General features: G+C 37.1%; 1 protein-coding gene across 4 annotated transcripts in view; it reads right to left on the bottom strand.

Moving 5' to 3' along the window:
- CC2D2A (coiled-coil and C2 domain containing 2A) overlaps positions 1–22637 on the bottom strand; it is a 64545-nt gene that overhangs the window by 38945 nt on the left and 2963 nt on the right. For all 4 annotated transcript variants that reach the window (XM_084517106.1, XM_084517107.1, XM_084517104.1 and 1 more), the window contains 11 exons: positions 15981–16069; positions 15375–15476; positions 13501–13602; positions 12519–12689; positions 12193–12343; positions 10662–10798; positions 9015–9146; positions 7480–7689; positions 5523–5629; positions 1682–1822; positions 1131–1287 (listed from right to left, as the gene is read on the bottom strand). In XM_084517106.1, coding sequence (XP_084373232.1) covers positions 1131–1287; positions 1682–1822; positions 5523–5629; positions 7480–7689; positions 9015–9146; positions 10662–10798; positions 12193–12343; positions 12519–12689; positions 13501–13602; positions 15375–15476; positions 15981–16007 — 1437 coding nt within the window. In that variant the 5' untranslated portion in view covers positions 16008–16069. The remainder of the gene's footprint in view (positions 1–1130; positions 1288–1681; positions 1823–5522; positions 5630–7479; positions 7690–9014; positions 9147–10661; positions 10799–12192; positions 12344–12518; positions 12690–13500; positions 13603–15374; positions 15477–15980; positions 16070–22637) is intronic.

Below are 22637 nucleotides of genomic sequence, written 5' to 3'. Positions count from 1 at the left end.
TGCTTTTGGAGCACCATGGTATTTGTGAAGGCATAATAGTTAGAGGTAGATCAACAGTTCCCATATGGACCAATGCCCCAAACTACCTACCTTCACTTTAAACCTTACGTTTATTCATCTTAGCATACAAATGAATTGGCATGATACTCATGAGTCACATGCCTACCTACGTTCTGTTAACAGGAACTTCCAATACCTGCAGATCAACTTCCCCTCAAACATCATGTCTTCCACAGTTGCTGCATGTGCATGAAACACTTTCTATAAAAGTATCAGCAGATGCACTAGATTCTTGAAAACTGTATTTTAAGATTTTCTTTGAACTTTATTTTGCTATGATACCTAAAATGACTAATGTTTAAACAGTGCAGTGATTACATTCAAGTAACCATTATCCTGAGGCATGCAGGATGAAGCAACTCTCCGATGATTTTGCTGGCACTGCCACAGGCTATTTCAAAGGTCACAGAATCACAGAATTTCTAGGTTGGAAGAGACCTCAAGATCATCGAGTCCAACCTCTGACCTAACACTAACAAGTCCTCCACTAAAACATATCACTAAGCTAGGTCATCCTGCTGAATTCCATATCACTAAGGTCATCACTAAGGTCATATTCCATATCACTAAGGTCATCCTGCTGAAGTGTATTATTCTAGCTCCTGTTTGTCAATATCTTCTTGAAGCACAACTGGGACCTTAATGGCAGTCCAGATTATTAGTAATAAAGCCTTTCAGAGGTTAAAGGTTCATACATTAACTGTGTTTTTCCGTTTTGGGACATTTCTGAACATAAATTTACAGGAGACATCAACTGCTTGTTCGTCAGAAACAGTCCATAACTATTTAGCTTTACCACTCACACAAACACAAAAGTTAAACTTAACAAAAAAAAAAGGGAACTGAAGAAAATAAATAGCAGAAAGATAACTGCTCCATAAAAAGAAAACCAACAGATTTGTTAATTAATAATTAATTTACTAACACATTCTAAGTAGACAGAATATATCCAAGTACATTACAAAATTTATTCATGCCTACCCTGAAATTGATTATTCTGTACTACAAGGACAAACTTTGAATATACTTAGTAATAATGTACTTTTTGTGAAACAATGATTCAAACAAACCTGTGCCTTCCTCCAGGATTTCCACTTTTGTAGCTCAGTTCTGTACTCCTCCATTTTCTTATCATATTCTTCCATATATTCTTCTATTAATTCACTTATCTCAGCCTGGATTTCTGCTTCATATGCTTTTTCATCTGACCTCTGATCAACTTCTTCCCTTCAAAACAATTGTATAAATGTGTTGTATTAATGTGTTAGAATTAAGTTTATAAAATATAGCATACGTCCACTTTTCTATTAATTTATAGCAAAATTAGCATTTGCTATAGCAAAAGCACATCCTTTTGAAAAATATTAACATAGTTGACAGCAGATAGCTACCATCCAAAATTAATATTATTACTTTTTATTTACTCATTAGACTTCAGAAATTTCCTTCTGCTACAGTAATTATTTATTTTATCTTTCCTTCCTCCTCATAGTCTGGCAGACTCAACTAGTGCCAGACATTACTCAAATCCTTACGTTTGCACCCTTCATATCCCAAATTGACTAATCTCATTAAAGCTCCCCTACTGGCAAATGAAGTACAAAGAGTTATCAAAACATACTTTCTCAAATAAAGCTTCATGGGTGTGTTGGTAAACTTCTGAAAGTCACGGAGGGATTTCATTTGTTTCCAAACTTTTATAATAGTTTTAAGCAACATTCTGTCTTTCTCTTGTTCAGCATCACGAAGTCTTCTGGTTTGCCTAGAAATATATATATGTATGTACAAAGTCAGAGTTATATAACTCAGTGGAACAATACAGTGAAAAGTTGGGATACCAAAAGCCAGTGATGTGGTTTTCAATTTGATTGACGGCTGCAGTGGCTTAAATCCAAGGCACATAAAACCCAGATGAACTTGAAGATGACAGGATTTGGTCTCCTTCACTATCTGTATTCTAGTCTCTTGAATTTCAGACAATCTGACTTGAATTACGGTTCATTCTCTAGAGATCTAAGTCTTCTGAAATGCTTATTACAGCTGTACATCATTAAAACATTTTAAAGTCAATGCATGTAAACAACAGCCCAGGAAACCGACACGGCTGCTATGAAGTAATGGTTATTACAATCATACATTACAAAATATGTTTTAAACCTAACATGCTTTTAGCTCCACTAAACAAAACTTGTGAAGATGAAGTAATGTAGTAAAGTATGAAGTAATGCAAGAATTTTGTAGGGTTGTGAAAGGACTTAAACAAAATTAGCAGGGCTCTTTTGCCTCAGAATTAGTATTTCACATTTCTAGTCTCTAATCTGTTTGTAAAACAGATATTCATTAGCACCTTTAATGACCAACACAGACTTTGATGTCTCGGAGGCAACAACACAGACTGCTTTCAGCACTGTCCTGGTAGCTAAACATGTCTAGTGAAAATAATGCTATTTAAAAAAAGGAAAGATGAAAACAAAAATATTATTCCTTGTAATATTCAGAGCATGGAAAAAAGGAACATCAAATTACAGCTCAGAGAAGCAATACTTCACACATTGTTTAAAAACACAAGCAGAAGTAGTAAAAACAATAAAGAAAGTTGAAATACAGGCTTTCCAGAAAGTAAGATGAGTAACTTCTTCACTTCATTAGCTAACAGTCTGAATATTAGTTAGCTTAAAAACCTTTTCTTCGTTGCCAAATGAAGCTACAAGATGAGAAGTTTAAATGCAAGAGAAACACGCAGGTCAGTAATTATGCTCATTCAATGCATTCTACTTGGAAGCAAGACCTTTTAGTAGAGAATCACCTCTGCTGAAATACATCACCCAGAAGAGCTAGAAACCTGAAATCCTCAGCATGCATTGATTTCCTCTTCAGCAAATAGGGACAGAAGGTCTGAAATTGCAAATTTACAAAGGTTTTCTGCATTTAGATGACATTCCTTCCTCAAACCAATAGAAAACTACTGCTCTGATATTTAGCAAAGAGAACACAACAATTATGTTATTGGAGGGTGGAGGAAGTAATTAGAAATATTATTTTCCATGCTACACTTCCCTCACATCTGTAATTTCTCATGAGTGTGATACATTGACCATAAGGGAAATGCAATGTTAAAACAGAGACAAGGCAGGTCAGATGTTTTTACCCATATACATGGTCCAAGTTAGGATTAGACACCATGACAGTAAAAATTCTTGCACCTATCTGAGCCTGATATGTAACAGCTTCCAACAACAGAGTTGTAGCCAAGAAGAATTATAGATATGAAAAGCCCTTGAGTAATCCCAGCCAAGCTCATCTCACATTACTTATGCAACACTGATCCCACTGATTTCAGCCAAGTTTCTCCCGATTTGTAACAGTATGACACTAAATTAAAGTATACAAGACCTAGAAAAACACTTAAGATATCCAGGATAACAAAGCAGGCCTTAGCAAAGCAGGCCTTAGGGTTGGTGCCAGAATCCAAGAACCTCCCTTCCACCGTGAGTCCTCTCATTACTATTTATGCTTTCCCTGGTGACAACTCCTGTCTCTGAAGCACTGCATGGTAACTGCACACCTCCTCCATCTAATCCTCCACTAGATGTGTTAAAACATTAATAAAAGTTACTCCTCCTTTGATGGAAGGAAGACACTGTCCTTCAGTAGAAATACCACCTTATAGACATAGCCTAATATGTCCTGCATAGACACCAATACTTGACAAGACAGCATACGTGAAGGATGAAAACCTGAAGAAGCAACTCTCCAACAAGAGCAGTGAGTGAATGTGTAAGTGTAAGCTCCCACAGGTTCCAAGGTTGAGAGTAGAATTTGGATTTTTTTTTTAATTGTATTATAAACTACTGATGTTACACAGGTTTTCATAAATGACTTGAATAGAGAACTAGAGGGAGTTTTTTGTAAGTTTGCAGATTCCACTACATTGGGAAGAGCTGTTGACTCTCTCAAAGGTGGAAAGGCTGTGCAGAGAGATGTTGACAAATTAGAGAGCTGGACAGCCCCCAAGAATATGTTTAACAAGAGCAAGGGAACCGGGAAAGGGGCAACTCTGGCTACATGTACAGACTGGGGATAGAAGGTTGGAGAGCAGCCCAACAGAAAGGGATCTGGGGGTTTTGGTTAAGAGCAAGTTGAACATGAGCCAGCAGTGTGCCCTGGCAGCCAGAAGGGCCAACAGTAGCCTGGGGTGCATCAGACACGACGTGGCTAGTCAGCCAAGGGAAGGGATTGTCCTGCTCTGCACTGGTGCAGCCTCACCTCAAGCACTGTGTGCAGGTTTGGGCACCAGAATATAAGGACATAAAACTATCAGAGAGTGTCCAAAGGAGGGCTACAAAGATGGCGAAGGGTTTACAATAAAGATGCATGGGGAACAGCTGAGGGGAGGCCTGATGACAGTCTGCAGCTCCCTCACGAGGGGAGCGGAGGGGCAGGCACTGAGCTCTGCTCTCTGGGGACAGCGACAGGACCTGAGGGAACAGCATGGAGCTGGGACAGGGCAGGGTCAGGCTGGGTGTTGGGAAAGGTTCTGCACCCAGAGGGTGGTTGGGCACTGGGACAGGCTCCCTAGGGCAGTGGTCATGGTCCTGAGCCTGCCAGAGTTCAAGATGCATTTGGACAACACTTTCAACCATGGGGTCTGATTTTTGGGTGGTCCTGTGCATAGCCAGGTATAGTTGATGATCCCTGTAGGTCCCTTCCAACTTGGGATATTCTATGATTCTATGACCTAGTACATAACTACAGAAGTTAAACCAATTCTCTGTTTATTTAATATACATTACCCAGTTTCACAGTAAGTATAAACTAGCTAAAAGGCTGTTCAGCTTAGTTTTTATTATACTACTTATACACTTATATTTACAGATCACCATGGTCCATCTGCCAAAATTAATACTAACCTTCTCTACCAAGCCAAAAACAGGAAGATACTTTTACTATCCAGTTACTGTCCAAGAACAATAATGGTAATCTTGTAAAAGAAAATTCTACCATTTTGTATGTATTATCCCATTGGCAAAAACATGACCATCATACCTAAGAATGGGAAGTGAATCAAGACTTCTGATGCCAAGTGTCTTGTGTAATGAGGAAGAGGAGGATAGAAAAAACAAACTTTGTTCAAAAAACTATAACTTGCAGTGTTATGTCAGTTGACATTTATTAAAACAGTGTTTTATTTAAGCTTTAAGTGTTCAAAAACATACAGTTACTAAGCAATAAGTAATCAAATTAGAGGTTGGGGAGAAATATTAATTCAAAATTGGTCTATTTTCTTCCTTTTTTTTTTTTTTTTTTTTTATTACTCCACTTATCAGGAGAAATTCTTCTATGCCTTCAAAATCCAGAGCCATTTACAGCAGAATTTAAAAGCCTGACATGATTTATACGTTGTACCTGCACAGAAAGGAATACAGTTTTTAAAAGCACTGTGTCAATGAATCTGTACCTACCTGATTTCAAACTTGTACTCAGGTATGCTCTGTTGTGCTATAGGACCAGGAGCACCAGCATTACCACCGCCTACTCTACGTTGCACAGCATTCCTCAAAGCATGCAGCTTAAATTAACAGGCAAATAGTTAACAGATAGTGTAGCATTTATAAAGCATACAGTTTAATGCACCTCAATATGAACAAATTAGTTACTACATAACTGAAAAACTCTGAATTGTCTCGCTTCTGTCTTCGCAGGATTATGGTTTTGCCATGTCTGCAAGGGCCACTAGAGATAAGGAAATAAAGGAACAACCAAAATGAGTGGATTTGATGAGTGTGTTCCAGAAGCTAGGCACCTGCACCAACAAATTTAAGCATAACATATAGCATGTTACAACTGGAAGAGAAGGTCTAAGGACACGACAGAGTTCAAATGCACTTCTGAAACCATACTGTAGAGATGAGAGGCCACAGCTTCAACTAACATTAGATGATATACATCAAATGAGTACAAAGATGGACAACTAGTTTAGGAGAATGAAAAAGATATACATGACTGTGAAGGCAAGAGGATAAAAAAGAGCAGTATGAAAGGAAACTAAAATGTTAATTATGTTGCTGTGGTTTCTCTAAAGGACAATACTGAATGTAAAATCAGAATAGCTAATGGATCTGCAGGAAATGAAAGCAGCTATATACTAGAAGCAATGAAGTCACAAATCAAGGAATTTAAAAAAAAAAAAACAAAAAAAACAATAAAGCTAGTGTTACCATATAACTGGAGAGCACTGAGAATATAGTTGAAAACATACATGAGCAACTACAAAATGAATCTCACTGGTATTTAAAAAAAAAAGATTTTGAAAGAATAATTGTTTTAAGATACCAAGAGCAAGCATCAGAAGTAGATGACAAGGAGTCCACCAGAGAATGCCAGGGAAGAGAGTGGGAGGAAGAATTGTTAAGGCTAAAGAGCAATCTGGTCACAACAATCTAAATAACATCTGTTAGAAGAGACAGGTTTTAAAATTGCTTGTCAATAGCAGAATGGTGGATAAAAAATATCATTAAAATCACTATGAAAAATGTATCATGCAGTTGCCTACAATATTGTCAAAGTATTCTGGAAACACTCATGAAATCCCTTCCAGGCCTAGTTCCTGTGATGCAGACAGAACACGAATGTCCTATGCCACTGCTTCATGGAAGACTCAAGCCAATCCTTCAAATAACTCCAGACTGGGTATACCAAGGAATTATTTTTATACACTTGTCCAGCATTAAAACTGAAACCTAACACTATATACCAAAATTCATATATATGTATATGTACAACTACAGACCCTAATTACAATATAATAATAATACGAGGATTATTTTTCATTACAATAGCCCTTAAGGTGGAGAATCATCATCACCTTTAAATTATGAAACTCTGAATTTATATCCATGTACTTAACTTCTTAATAGTTAAGAAACTAATTCTTAACAAAGGAACATGGAAATGGTTTGTCAGTTTTTGTAGAATTCTGCAAGTCAAACTGCTTCATCTCACTTTTAACCAACAGCTGAAAATTAAACTTCAGTAACTTCCCTCAAACCTTGAATACAGCTTGCCTGTCAGAACCCCTGTACACGATCCTGTAAAGTCTTATCTGTCATTCACTGGAAAACAGTTTGGATATTCTGCAGAAGTAATAATATATAAAAGTTTTGTTTTCTCTAGTTATTACATTCCCCTTACCTCAAAGCCTATATTGAGTTAATTTTACATAGATTAAAGAAATCCATAATCTTATAGACAGTTCTGCACTGAGCACACAGCAACATAGATGAAATAATTAAGTTTCTCCTATTCTGACAAAACACTGTACATTACAATTAAAATCTCATCACTCTAAAAAAACAAATTCAGCTTTTACCTTAGACTGTCTTATTATCTCAACGACTTATGATGAAGCAATAGAAATACCTTGTCTGTGAGAAGTTTGGTAAGATTCTTCTGTTTTCTTGCTAAATACTGATCATATAACTGAGCCAGTTTAGCTGCTAACACATGCTCACGGCTAAAACAGGGATGATGGGTGAATATTAGTCCAGAAATATCAATATCCAATTGAAATGGCCCCTGAAAATCTCCAGGTCCAACAAGATACTGATTGGCAGCTGTCATTTTTATTGCCTGAAAGAAAAAAAAGAATAAAATGGATTTATTAGCTCCAATAAAGCTATCATGCAAACAAACCCTGTGACAGAAAGTGAACCATTTCGCATTTTCTACATCTAACTACTGAGTCTTGAACTGTAAAGACTTCTGTAGTAACCTCCTTTGCTTTATTGACAAGTGGATGGCATTATACCTCCATAGGCATTCTGCAAAACAGAATTTCTATAGCCCATATGAGACTGATATAGAAAATCATCTGCCTTGCTGAAGATTTTACTTATGCTGAGCAAAGATGACATTGCTGTATTGGAACAGGAAAAGCATGCTAGTTGTCTTTTTACTTGTTGCATTGGAATTGCTTTATTATTTCTGAGAATTCAGCTGTAAGAGAAACAGAACAGCTCTCTAAGAACAGCTTTTGTTATAGATAAATCGGACAGCACAGAAGAGGGAATCTGTTCTTTGTTTCTCCATTCTAATGTCAGGGAAATTCACATCAATAAGGCCCCAAAAGAGCTTTTAACGACAAATCTTAGAGACCCTACTTCAACTCTGCAACCTAAAGGCCATCATGGCTCATATCCTCAGGTAACTGCCATCAGGAGGGAGTTTGCCATGCTAGTAGACTGCTCCCTGCCTGATGACTGCTGATCCCTTCTTAGGGCTCTTCAGAACAGGTTTAAATATTCTTATAATGTGAAAAATGAAGTTGTTAGGAATGTGCCGACTGCTGCCCCTTTGTAAGACCTTGAAAAAGGAAGACTGAGTGGGGAGTTCAGCTATTGTATCGCTCTCTTACAGGACTGGTATAAATGCCCATGAAAAACATTCCATCTGATCCTTCAGCAGTTTCTCATCAGATTTTTTTAATGACTTTAATATGACTTTTATGGAGGACTTTCACCAGGATAAAATAACTATCACTCACATGCTCTTCTATTTTAGTAATGCTGCAGAGAACACATCTGTCCTGATCATTAAGTCTGCCAGCTCATACCATGAGGAACTGTACAGATATGCTAACACAGGGACTACCCTACTTTGGCATGACAATATCCAAGGCTGCTTCACAGTGGCCTTAGCGATTCACAGACTTGAAGCAGTTCATCATGCACTGTAACCTCACTATTTCACTAAGAGGCTAAACTCTTCATTCTTCTGTATGTGTTATTTTTATGGAAAAATACAGGTGGAATATGCCTTAAAAAGTGGAACATGTTTAAGGAGCAGTTGTAGAGCCCAAGAAAGCAGCACACACGGCTCTTGCTACAAAGCTCTTCAGCTCATCAGTGCAGAATGGACATACAGTGTCCCAGTAATAACATATTAAATACACCTACCTTTCTATACACTGTTTCAAGTTCTGGTGCAATGCCTTCTTCCAGTGAAAATATTGGAGGCCTAGTAGAAGATTGTTTAATTGGATTAGGCAATGCTAAGATTTTGCCATCATCACCAAACCACTCTTTCCCCTACAAATAAACACAACATTTTATATCGTTTCTTACTTGATACAGAAATGATTTGCAAAATCATAACTCTTATGAGAAACAACTACAAAAGAAAAGGTGACTATGAATTGTTTGTGACTAAACTAAAACTTTAAGACAAAGTGAAATCTTTAAATATATTATAAGTTTTGAAACCACAGGACCACAAGCTTGCTTAAGCTTTAAATACACTTATTACTATAATTGCAAGAATTGTAGTTTTACACTAGACTGCCACCCATATCTTCAAATTAGATTATAAAAATCATAAAGGAAAGAATTCTAGAGCTAAATGGCAGCTCAGAGAGATCATCTATCTCAACTTAAGTAGTCCACAACCTGAACCAACTAAGAAGATATCTTTGAAAGCAAATGAGGTGTCTTACACACTGATTGCCATCCATGCTTCACAGGTTAAACATTGACTAATTCATCCCTGTGCTCCCATGAACAGGATTTAAGAGTAGCTTAAGCCAGCGCAGCTGCTGAAAGATGCTGGGCTGCCCTCTTATGCCAAGACCTGTTTTAAACTAATCCTAGAACCAGAGATGCAGATGTGGTAACACCGAAGAGTAACTGGGTTGAAACCGGCCAGTTGAAAATTTTAGACCCAATCTGATTCACAAAAGTGCCTTTCCCAGCACAGGAGGAAGTCAAAGAACTTCATGAAGAAGTGGTCAGGGCACCAAGCCTGCCAGAATTCAAGCAGCGTTAGGATGATGCTCTCAGACATATGGTTTGAATTTTGGGTGGTCCAATGTGGAGCCAGGAATTGGACTTAATTCTTGTCAGTTCCTTCCAACTTGTGATATTCTAGGAACCATAATATAAAGGGCAACTGCTGTATACTAGCTGAAATGTATACTAAACATTACAACTACACACCTTATCGTATGCAGGACAAGAGCATGGTAAAAATATAACCAGAGCACCCTCTCAGCTGTTTCCATAAGCTACTCCTGTAAAGCTGAAAGGATTCTACAAGATCTCCAAATAATTTGTTTCAATATTTAATTATGCCTACATTCTGATCACTACATCTCTGTAAGTACATTACTTCACATTATCTTCATGGACAGAGATGTCATTTCACATTGCTTACTTTTGTTACAATCCTCTAGTATATGACAGTGCCCAACTCTTATTTTCAGTTTTTACACATGTCACAAGCTCTCTTCTTATAAACAAAGGAGTTATTATTACCCCTATTCTACTGGAAAATAAACTGTGGCACGGAGAAGTGATTTGTTCCCCAGCAGGCTATGAGTACAGCCAGGAAGAAACACCAGTTTTCTAAGCCCCTGTTTGGTGCTCTAATTATTGGGATACACTAAAACACACACCTATGAAAATACACAGATCTTCAAGTCCAATACTGTTAAACATTTTAAAGACAAAAGACTCATATTACCATGACTGTCCACCTACTTAACTGTAACAAAGTACTAATAAATAAGGAGTGAGAAAGAGACAGCCAAGAACATAGGAGTAACTTACTTGCTCCTGTCTGAGAATTCTGTTTTCTACAATATTTTGATTAGATGGTGATACAAAAGGCCTTTCTCCTGTGTAAAGACCCTCATCCTCAAGGTACCTAGGCTGCACATTTCCAGGCATCTTCTGAGAAGTGGGCACTAATGAGAAATAAATATAAAAGCACATAAAATATCTTAAAACTGCAGTTTTAATTTATTAATTCTGTAGTAGCCTATGCTATTCTTGAAACGAAAGGTATTCCGTTTTAAGCATGCTGTCAGCAATATTTTCCAGAAAAGAGAAATTACAAAGTCAGAACAAGTCCTTTTCTTTATCAGGACATATCCTGAGTTTAATTCTATCCTAAGTGTCTCAGATCTTCTAAACAATTAATATTTCCTTACCAAAATAAATAAATTTTTAAATAATTTAGCAGAGTTCAGTATTAATGCTTGCTTGCATAACAGAGTAAAATCCTTGTGATCCTTTAGCAACAACAACTGACTAAATGAATGTTTCTAAGCAAAGCCCATATAAAGCACAACTTCAGTTACCATTACGAGTTTGCTTAAGGCAGTCACGTACAAAATACGGAAACGTATAAAAAGTTATGTTAGTCCAATAACAGTAGATGGGATTCTTTTTTTCCCCCCACTGGCACATAGGGGCTCAGTACTTTTTAGGGAACGCTCTCCTCCTACATTCAGAGAGTGATTGTACTAATAAATACAGTAACAGTGATCCCCCTGAATCAGAACACAGTGGACCACACTAGAACGAGTAAGAACTCAATTGCAAGATGTAAAAAAGGAGAGGAACCAAACATCAATATTTTGGTATTCCATCCTAAGCTGTCCTGATATCATTCTGGTAACATACCACTACAAAATTTATTTCTGTTTCTTCCACTTCAAATATTAAATATCAAGTGATATGATAAAGCTTTTATTTTATTTGTATTTATTTTTAAGGGCTTTGCAGTTCTATGGGAAGAAGGCAAAAAAGTCAGAGACATGATCCATGCTGACTACTTCCAATTAAACAAAATGAGTTTTGGGAGAATGGCCCCTTACATCACAGAAATCCTAATGCTACTTATATGACTTTGGCAAACTTGCCATATGGAAAAAATTACAGCTGTGGCCAAGTGAAGAAACATACGTTATATAGTGCATGAATCACTCAATACCTAAATATGTGTATGCTATAACCTGTTGCATAGGCTAAACAATGTAAGAACTAAATTCCAGTGAAAAGGGGGCCAGCCACCTTGCATTTGCTGCAGAAGGCACTAAGATATACTCCAGAGCAACCAATGTGCCCTGAGTTCACTTGCTAGCATACCAGACTGTGACCTGCTAAGGTATGCATATTGCTACTTAATCCATTTTGTAAGACTTTTTCGGACACAGCCTTAACTGGATGATAAGTGTTGGAGCACAGCAATTAAGTATCTCTGTATTGCCAACCTGATACAAGATTTTTCAAAAGATCAAAGGGTGGCATGCTATGCAAAATCCAGGAAGAAAATGGTTAAGCACAACCTTCATACCTGTTAGCCTGCTGGGGATGAAGAGAAATTCCTTTTCTTTTTGCACTTGTTCAGAGTAGCTTTCACAGTCAGCAGGCTTCATAACTATAAGATCTTCAGCTGTTTGCCCTATATTGAATAAATCATCTTTAACTAGGCGTACATCTTCATCCTATAGTTCAAATGAAAACATCTCTATTAGTTCATCTGTTTCTTAAAGTAGAGATCTCTAGAAAGCATACTTCAAGAAATTTTAAGGGAACAAAAGCTGTCATTTCATATTAGATGGTTAAAATTAATTCAAGAAGTCTGACTACAAGTATTAAAATTTTTTCTACAGCTCACACCGTTTCATCTTCCTCTTGTTCTTCCTCATGGGCTTCTACATATTCTTCTGCCTCCTCTTCTTCGTTTAATTCACTTATTTTTTGTGCTCCAGCACCATTCTCTGGTTCAGAATCAAAATTGAAGGTAAAGAAATTATATGCTTCTTCAGTGGAAGGAAAATCATTCTGGACCTATAAAAAGACACAGATACTTTTATATGACATTTATAATAAATTTAGGGCAAGTCAAAGTATCTTTCCATTAATAATAGGAATAACAGTTATCCAGTGACAAGTGTTTGTACATGCTATTTCATCTCAAATAGAGCTCACAAATGCTGAAATTAACTGAAACATTTTTAAATTATATAGCAACAAAAAATCTCATATCATTTCATGAAATATTTCTTGCAATGCTTTATAGAAAAGAGTCTAGTTCAACTTTAACCAGCTTATTATTTTAAATAAACAATTTGTGAATGAGAAATGCCAAGGTTTAAGTTCTGGCTGTAATACAAATATAATTATATAACAATAATGCAGATGAATCATATGAGAAGAAATTTATAATGGCATATTATAAATGTGCCTGGTCCCTGAAGGACTTAGGCTCCTTTGAGTGTTAGGATCAATGTTCTAATAGGAGAATTAACAGTAGCATTTTGTGACTCTAAGCATCTTATGCTCCTTTAACTTCCAACTGGTGACATCCAGCTGAGAGGAATTAAATAGAAGGAGCAAGTGTCCTTCTTCAAGTTCCATTAATTGTGTACAGATGGGCTTACATTTGACTTTTTTTAAAAAAAGTCACTTATATTTGATGAAGGTTTAATTTTCACATTTCAACTGTAGACATATTCTGTTTATGAATTTTTAAATTAAACAAAACCCTCTTCACTGCTCAAGACTGAAGCCTGCTTGCTTATTCAAGCAGAATCATGAAACCATATAAAGTTTAAATAAAACTACTATCAGTTACTGAAATGATGGAATTGGTACTTACTGGTGACTTTTGTTTCATTTTTTTGACAGAATCACGAAACTTTACTTTTGATAGTAGGCGGGATTCATCCTCTTGCATCTCTCTAAATTTATCACTATCAGACTGCACAAAAATATATGAGTCCATCAAAAAATAAAGACAAAAGACACAGAGATTAGATGTTGCACTTCCATATTGAAAACTTAAGAAAAAAAGAAAACAATCACTGTGATGACAATTATACTGATTTTGTATTTATGTTAAAAGGATACATTTATTAGTTAATGCCTTTCTCCTTTAATATCGGTCAAGAAATAGACTGCAGAGCATCAAGAAACAGTTCATTGCATAAATGCATACATTCTTCACTACTGATGAGCTCATTTCTGCACTTCTGAAAACAGGCACCACATTCTTATCTCCACAAGGGGGAGAAATGGGGCAGCAATGAGAAATCTTCCAGTCCCAGAAATGAGACAGATGAGAGACTGGCAGACAGCACCAGCCTGGCAGCAGTGACAAGGGTGCTGCTGGCAGACAGTACTGACTGGGAAGGGAATCAAGGAGCCAAGAACAGCTACTTCTATAGTCCCTGCTGAAAACAGGGCAATTATATTTGTATTATTCAAAAAAGGTACTCTCCATTGCTTGGGTGCCTAAATACAGACTTATTTGTTTTGATCTCTCTCAAGCAGTTACTGCTAGGCTGCTCTGAAGTTCCATGGATGATGAAGAAAGGAAATAGCGTGGTTATCCTCTTCCTGTTTTCTGAAGCCTTATCTGTCCCCACAAACAGATAAGACAGATCACTGGTTGAGGTTAAGTGCTTCAGATTGATTTGCATCAGGCTCAGCCAACATAAAGAAACCTAACATTTTGTTTTTGCTCTTTGTAGCACGAATTCTTAAATTAAAGGAAGATTTTTCTCTAGTCAAAGTTTACCTCTAGTCAATTTGAACTTCAAAATATAACAATAAGAAAATCTGGCAAATCCAGCAAAATAAGAAATTCTGTCAATCTGACAGCCACTTATTTAACAAAACAATACTTTATACATGTGTAAATAAGTACAGGAAACAAAACCAGCACGTGGAAGGGTGTAGGTATGCCTTATATGAAATATCCACCTCATTTAAGGACATCCCTTCCATGATTTCCTAATAAAAATGTATTAAAACAATACTACTTAACTGACCACTATGACAACTACTTTTTATAAGAAAATACTGGCAAAAAGCCTCCCCAAAACCAACGTAGATAGGTACTTCTAGCCCAAACAAGTAATTTAACCAGGCTTAATTCACATTGTTTGCAATTCCAGACAGAGGTGTTACTGCTACATGTTATTTTCTGGGCATACAAGTTCTTTTGAACACATTTGCTAGAGGCAAGCAGTCTCTGTGAATTCTGAAGAATATCCATGCACTAATTCTACGGGCATAGCCCTTGTTATTTATTCAATACAGAATTAATTTTCTAACAAAGAATATGCTTATATTAAAAAAATGAATATAAAATAGTGTCAAGGAAATATAAATACAGTGCAATGAAAAGTTAATATACAGCATTTAGCAATTACACTGTGCAAATTTATATAGAGCAGTCCTTTCTGTTACAGTAACTTAAATGCTCCAGGCATCTTAAACAACACAAGTCATGAACCTGAAAATGATGAGTTTCACATAATGTCTATACTGTAGGTAAAGAAAATGACTGTTGTTAAATATGTACATTAAAAGCAATAATTGGGGAGGTTCCTGATAACTAAATCAAACAATTATATCATTCTGATCACATTAAAATAAATGAAGCTGATCTTCTGTAGTCTTTGATTTATTTGATGTTTCATATTCAGTCTCACTACCAGGATAGCAAGACCTAGAGTACTTTCTTACCACTTTATCCAGGCTGACTTCTGTTTTTCTTTCTCTGATGTTTTTCAAACGCCTTGGTCGTGGACTGTGGTCATCTTGAGATAAAGTGACTTCTGCTTTTGCCTAGGCAAACAAAAAAAATAATGCTCAACTGTAACATAAATGTAATAGGGCCAAAGCTACAGTAAGTCCCAGGAACTCAACATCTTATGTGTGCTTGTATTAAGGACAGAATCTTTTAACTATGTAATCAGCTTAAGTGCTTTTACAGACCTAGATGTTAATACCCCTTATTAAACTGCACAGTTAACTTAATAGCAAATCAATTGATTTCAAAACAGCATGGTAATTTTTTTTGACGAAAACAGAAACATCTTGTAATGATTTTAAATTTTTCTTATAAAAAAGATAAATTTTATAGTACAACACAACTGAAATGTAAACTTCAGGAAAATACAGCATGAGAAAGACACTTGAAAATAACTGTACTGATGAACTGAATTCTGGCATTAGAATTAAAAAAGCAAATATCCCAATCAGGTACACACACCACCAGGAAAACAAAATCAAGCTGTCGGTACTTCTAAGAGTACAGTCAAATGAACAGTATTTTTGAAGGACTCTCACCCTCGCTGCTTTTATTTTCTCTCTCATTCGCTCCCTGACAGAACGTTCTGCAAAGCCTGCCCTTGATGTAGATGGAGCAGGCGGCAAGCCTGAAACAGAGAGAACACAGCAACATGTTTAAATTGTATTGTAAAAGAAACTTAATTATGTAAAATAAGACTATCCCACACAGAATCCCACGTCCTAAGAGAATGCATGAGGAACTGTGAAGGAATCAAATTTTTTTTTTTCCTCTTTTGCACAGTTTGAACTTAACATACTATTATTTAAATGCCTTTAGTTGCAGTGGATCTGGCTTTCACAATGAACTCTGAACCACCATAAGTAACGCACACACATTTTTTTGCTATTAAAATAGAAAAATAATTACCTGGCCTTTAACAAGCACTTAGAGCTTCCAGACCAAATTTTGAGTGGTGATGTGCAATAAATCCTGATACAGATCCTGACTGTAAGAGTACTCACAAACTTGCTTCCTTTTCCAGTTTAGGGCTATCTGCTTTTTGTGGTGACAAACTATTAACTTCACCAGTGGCATTTTTGTGCTATCGTTCTAGCACAACCAAGAGAATGAGGTGAATTTTACCCAGCCCCACGTATGACTGACAGCATCAACTAACCTTCACTAAAAACCATTTCACACACAAGCTACTTGCAGCTCTGCTGGTGCCAACCTTGAATCAACAGATCACCAGCTCTCCAAGCAAAGGAACATGTTGTCCCCAGCTGCAGCAAATCAAGAAAGGAGGCTACATGGATGAACGAGCTGACCCCAGGAATAAAAAGTTAACTTACAGGAGCTGGAAGCAGTCACAGGTGACCAGAGAGGACCACAGCACTGTCCAAGCACACAGGGTTTAGAAAAGCCAAAACCCACCTGGACTTGAATGAATATGATGTGCAACAAGATGAGAGCTTTTACAGGTGTATTAGCAGCAAAAGGAAGACTAAGAAAATCAGAGACCCACCTCTGAATGGGGCAGAGGACATAGTGACAGGGGCCACAGTGAAAAAGAAACACAAGTAATCAGTGCCTTCTTTATCTCAGCTTTACTGATAAGATTTGCTACCAGGAATACCAGGCTCCAGAGAGTCTGAAATTTACCCTTCGTAGAGGAAGATCAACTAAGGCCACATTAAACAAACTGGGTGTACACAAATCCATGGAATGTAAAGGGATGCTCCCATCAGTGCCAAAGGAGCTGATGTCACCTCAAGGCCACTCTCAATTAAAAGACTATAGTGATTCAGGGAGGTTCCTGGGGACTGGAGTGAACACCACTCCCGTCTTCAGGAAGAATGGAAGCTGGTCAGCCTCACCTTAATGCCTGAGAAAGCAATGGAACAAATAATCCTGAAAAACATTACCAAAAGTATTAAGGACAAGAGGATAGTTAGGAGTCATTATGGATTTTATGAAGGGAAAAACCAACCAGACAAAACACCTTACACCTGACCTACACAACAACTTTATACGATGAGATAATTGGGTTAGTTGATGAAGGAAAAAATCATTGGATGTTGTTTATCTTGACTTTGAGACTTCCAGCAGTTTCCTCTTAGTAGTGCTAAGCCCAGCTAGAGGTCATCACCAGAGGGCTATACCCCAGGGGATGATTTAAAGCAACCAAACAAAATCACAACCCTACTTCCATTCCCAAGAACTCACCAAAACCCTACATTCTTCAGGATCAAGTATTCTCTGCTGATCCTGTGAAATCTACAAAATCGAGTTTTAAACGACTGGCATACATTTAGATTTCTGAATAGTAACTACCCAGGTTGGGACACCAACCTGGGACTGTGTGGTCATGGACAAGGACAACTACTGCTTGTTGCAGCCTTTAAATTGGTGTTCCCAAAAAGCCCAGGCTTTCTTTTTTTTTTTTTCCAAAATTAAAAGTGAATGAGAATTCATATTTAATAATCAGAGTTATCATGATCTCCTTTTCATTTGTTGGATTGATGGCATTCCTTCCCCTTATATCCCAAATTCTCTCAGATTATGATTTCTTCAGGTAGATTCAAACAAATAATGGTAGTGTGACCCCATACACTATTGCATTCCCCAATTCCAAAATAAAAAGGATGAAAATTATTCAGTTCTTCACAAAGAAGCTACAGCATTGGGGGCAAAAACGTAAAGGAGTGGATACCTACAACCTACCTTCCTCTCATAAATTGAAATAAAAAACATTGTGTATATTATGAGTGAGATTGTACATGTAAGAAAATGGCAAAACTTCCTCCAGTTTTATGTATTAAACACAATTACATTTGTATTCTGCATAGTACTGTGAGTTGGTACCCATCTTTCTTCTACTGGATTGCATGATCATTGTAAAAGAGTCAAGTTTATCCTCTTTACAAAAGCTTCCAGAAAAAGTTTATCTGAAAACATAGTTTTATATACACCTAGGAGCTTAGAAAGCAATCAGTTAGAATCTTTTCTTATTCAAAGACCTAACTAGTTGTCTCCCCATCTGCACAGATCTCTTCAGTCTCACTGGAGTCCTGGAGCTCACCTGGAAATTCTCAGGAGCTTGCTGAAACACTATTGCATGTATCAGCTATGCAACTTTTTAAAAATAAATGCTTTATATCCCTTCTCATACATGGAATACTCAAATCTCATTTTGATTTCTTTTCTTTAGAACTTGTTAAAGTGCCGTTTATTTCCAGAAGGAGCTGTATTGTTCCACATAGGACACATTGGCTCTTTTTACTGGAAAAACTGCAAGATATTTAGCAGGAGAAAACCAGCTCTCTTCACATTTGTGTTTTGCAGTGCATGGCTTTTTAATTATTTTTAATCTATGACCACATGACATTCTAAGCAAGTAAGTTTTTCTAGTTATCTCTGCTTATATAATTCTAACACTTGTCAGCTCCTTGAGCCAAGCACTGATTTGTTCTTTGTCCTTAGGAAAGAACACTGTTTGCCAAGGTCTAAGTAAAGGGTGATTTCAGGCTTATATAAGGCATTAAATTCATGAAAAGGAGATAAAACAGCAGAGGCTAAGGGCTTAGGAACGGTAATGTCACACAACATACATCACATTGCAGCTGATTTGATGTGATTCTGAGAGCTTTCCTGGTGGCAGAAAACACTGTATTTGGAACATACAACTTAAGCATTTAGAGGCTAGCAACTATACCAAAGTGCAATCTGATTTCTAGGACGACCACTAGGATAATTTCTAGGATAATCCACTGTCATTTAGAAATGAAAAATATTAAGATCAAACCATGCTATCACTGATTCTACTTAGAAACATCAATGGGCTTAGGTGTATCCTGATCTTTTCAAATCACACAATTTACTGCCTGTATCTGTACAAAGCTTTCATTGTATCTGGAAACTTTCAAAAGAAAGGAAAAAGCACAAAGTAAATATCAGTAGCATAAGACCAAGAGAAAAGAAAGCATCCAATGTCCATTTCCTTACTAAGGAGGAATACTAAAGAAAGAAATTAGTAAGCACTCAGCAGAGATGCTAAGAGATGACACACAGGAAAGCCTGCCTGAATTTTACCTTTTCTAAGAAGGAATGCAGTACCAGTAAAAACAGAATGAGAACTAAGAACAAAACAAGATCTACACAGATATTCATTAGACTCAGCTAACTGAAACTCATCATTCCAGAGCATCCAATGGAGTGGCTGAAGTAACATCAGAGCAGTCAGTGATTCTGAGAAATGATGGAGAATGGGCAAGTTCCAAAACCCTGGGCAACTGCCTTTTCTTAAAAAGGGGGAGATAGAAAGAACCACAGAAGCAAGCACAGGTCAGTCTAATTTCAATTCTCCTAATAAATAAAAATCCTATTTGTAAACGTTTAAAAGTCAGCAATAAACAACAGCAGGCCCAGTTTAGCCAAGTTTTCAAGACCTGTCAAGCCAATTTAATATTCTTCAGCATGTATTTCACACAGACTGTTAGTAGTCTGGAAAAGGTATAAGCTTGTGACCAAGTACTACAGGAAGTGTCTCATTAGGAAATATTTTGATGAAATTACAGGAAGGGATAGAAAAAAAAGAAAGCATGCAAGTCACTGGAAAGCCACATTTAGAAACGTAAGTAACAGTTAATACATTCAAAACAGATACTGTATAGGTATTTTCAGGCTCTGCCTTAATCTAATAGCTTTACAATACTTATTAATGGTTTGAATGATGATATAATGTATATCCGTGTACAAAATGTGCAAGCAAAGCCTATCAGAAGTCACATTTGGAGAAAGGCTAAGTTTGAAGAGTTTTTGGAATAGAGGAAAAAAATGCATTTCTAACAAATTCAAGCTCGCAAAAGGTCACTGCACAAAGAACAGCACCGTGGGCCTGCTGGAGATGGAAATGATGAACTTGAATTGCTATGAGGAAGGTGGTTACACATTGGAAAAGGCTTTTAATTTCTGGGATCTTCTAGCATTGGACTAGCCCCTGAAGTCAGCCATTCAGTCTTCATCAGTGCAAGCTTTTAAGTTTAAAAAGAAAAAAAAAAAGGAAAGGGTATCAAGATTTAAATTGAGTCGAACCTACTTTAGGGAAGAAGATAGAAGGGAAATCAAAAAGCAACTTATTCTATGACTTTTTTCCTGTCATTGTTTTCCATACAGTTGCTCTGTGAAAACATTCTACTTGACTGGAACATTCAATTTCATTCCAATTTTCTGAAAACTAGAGAACAGATAAGTGTCTGCTTTCAATCTTCTGGAATACTCGACAATTCCTTGTAAATGTTTCCAGACAAGCACAGTGAAAGCAAACTGCGTAAACATGCAAAATTAGCACAGAAAATCTTCCATCACTTTAAGCACCTCCAGAATTGATGCTCAGTATGCTGAAGAATTTTTTATGAATGAATTAATTCCTTGTGACATAGGAATGACGCTTTCTATACATAATGAAGAACATATTAAAGCTTTAATAGTTGTGGTAGAATTAATTCAATGCATCAATTACTGTGGGATCCTGTCATTACTTGAAAAGAAGGACCACTTAATTATTTTTTACTGCTTTACTTCTCTTCTGTTTATGCAGCCAAGTAATTTATGCTTAACTTCAAGATATATATATGGAGTAGAATACAAGAGACATCCCTGAGAGCACTACTTTGCAGGATCACCCCTTCAGGCCTGTATAAAAGCAGCTCACACCACATTTTATGTGGGAAGCATCATTATCCTGCAATGTCTCTGTAGTTTACTTCAGGCAGACACAATGAGCTATCTGGATAGTTAAAATGAAATTAAGCAGAACTGAGAACCTACAAACATCATCTAATAAATTTGTCCCTCAATTTCCTCTGAACCTGGTCTCTGCACTTACGCAGACCCTAAACTGCTGCAAGCATCTTGACACCCAACCCATACCTGAATGGGATGCAGAAGCCAGGCACGAGGTAAAGCACACAGACCAATGCTTATGCCATGACCAAGCACCAGTGGTACCTAAAATAGGGAATGACAACTTCCACCATGGGTGCTAGAAACACCTTTGTGTTTTTCATGGAAACTGCAACACTGTACTTGTCCTGGCATCTCACTGTAGTAAGTATCAGATGCAGGCTTTTTTTTTTTTTTTTTTTAAGAAAATCATTTTTTGCAATTCTTATTTGTTATTCTGACTGACACAGTGCCAAATCTTTGGATTTAAGTAAGGTCTAGAAGCATCTAAGCACACACGTACAGCTATCAAAGGAAAACAGTACTGTTCTGCTATCAGAGTGCATAAAAATGGGTAAAGACTGACCGAGCCTGACTGAACACTTGAAGACTAATGGGGAAAAGCAACATCTACTGTGATTATGAAGCGAAGAAATAGCTAATGGATGTGTTTCAGGATAAGCTTGCCATACTGGGACCAGAATGAGAAAGTGAACACAACGCGACATGAAAGAAACCAAGCATTTGAGGGACATCACAAACTGAAAATGCCAAAAATGTTACCTACTTCCCACTTGTATTTAAATAGTTCTCTTTTCATAGGTGTGTGCATGTGTCTGTGTGTATTTTTCACACCACATATTTGTTGTGAACAATGAACTAATACAGTGACAACCATGAGAAATTAAAGAGGCATAGGAATCGAGGCAATGTATTAGCACAGGTACTAAAACAAAACCCAAGCATGCTAGCTATGCAGAACTTCTTTACTGAAAGGGCTGTGAGGCATTGGAATGGGCTGCCCAGGGAAGTGGTGGAGTCACCATCCCTGGAGGTCTTTAAAAGACATTTAGATGTAGAGCTTAGGGATATGGTTTAGTGGAGGACTGGTTAGTGTTAGGTCAGAGGTTGGACTAGGTGATCTTGAGGTCTCTTCCAATCTAGACGATTCTGTGGTCCAAAAGTTTTGTATATACAAAATCGTATATATTGTTCTTTTCTCAAAGCACTGCATCACTGCCCTGTTTATCCTTGGGAAGGGAGCTGCTGTGAAGGAAACCTGACATCACTAGCGGGTGTCTCCTGATTTCCCCATGAGACCCCCTCTGAAAGGTGCTGGAGTCAGCCAAGTGCATATCACTCCGGAGCACGAGCAGGCACAGTAAGGCTCGAAAAAAAAGGAACAGAAAGGCACAAAGATCTTGTGAGCACTGGGAACATCTCTAAATTGTTGATGTCGAGAAAAAACAAGTAGTGTTTTGAGAAAACGA

This window comes from Aythya ferina (genome assembly GCF_964211825.1).
Source record: "Aythya ferina genome assembly, chromosome: 4".
NCBI lineage: Eukaryota > Metazoa > Chordata > Aves > Anseriformes > Anatidae > Aythya > Aythya ferina.
This window is presented reverse-complemented; position numbering and strand designations above follow the sequence as displayed.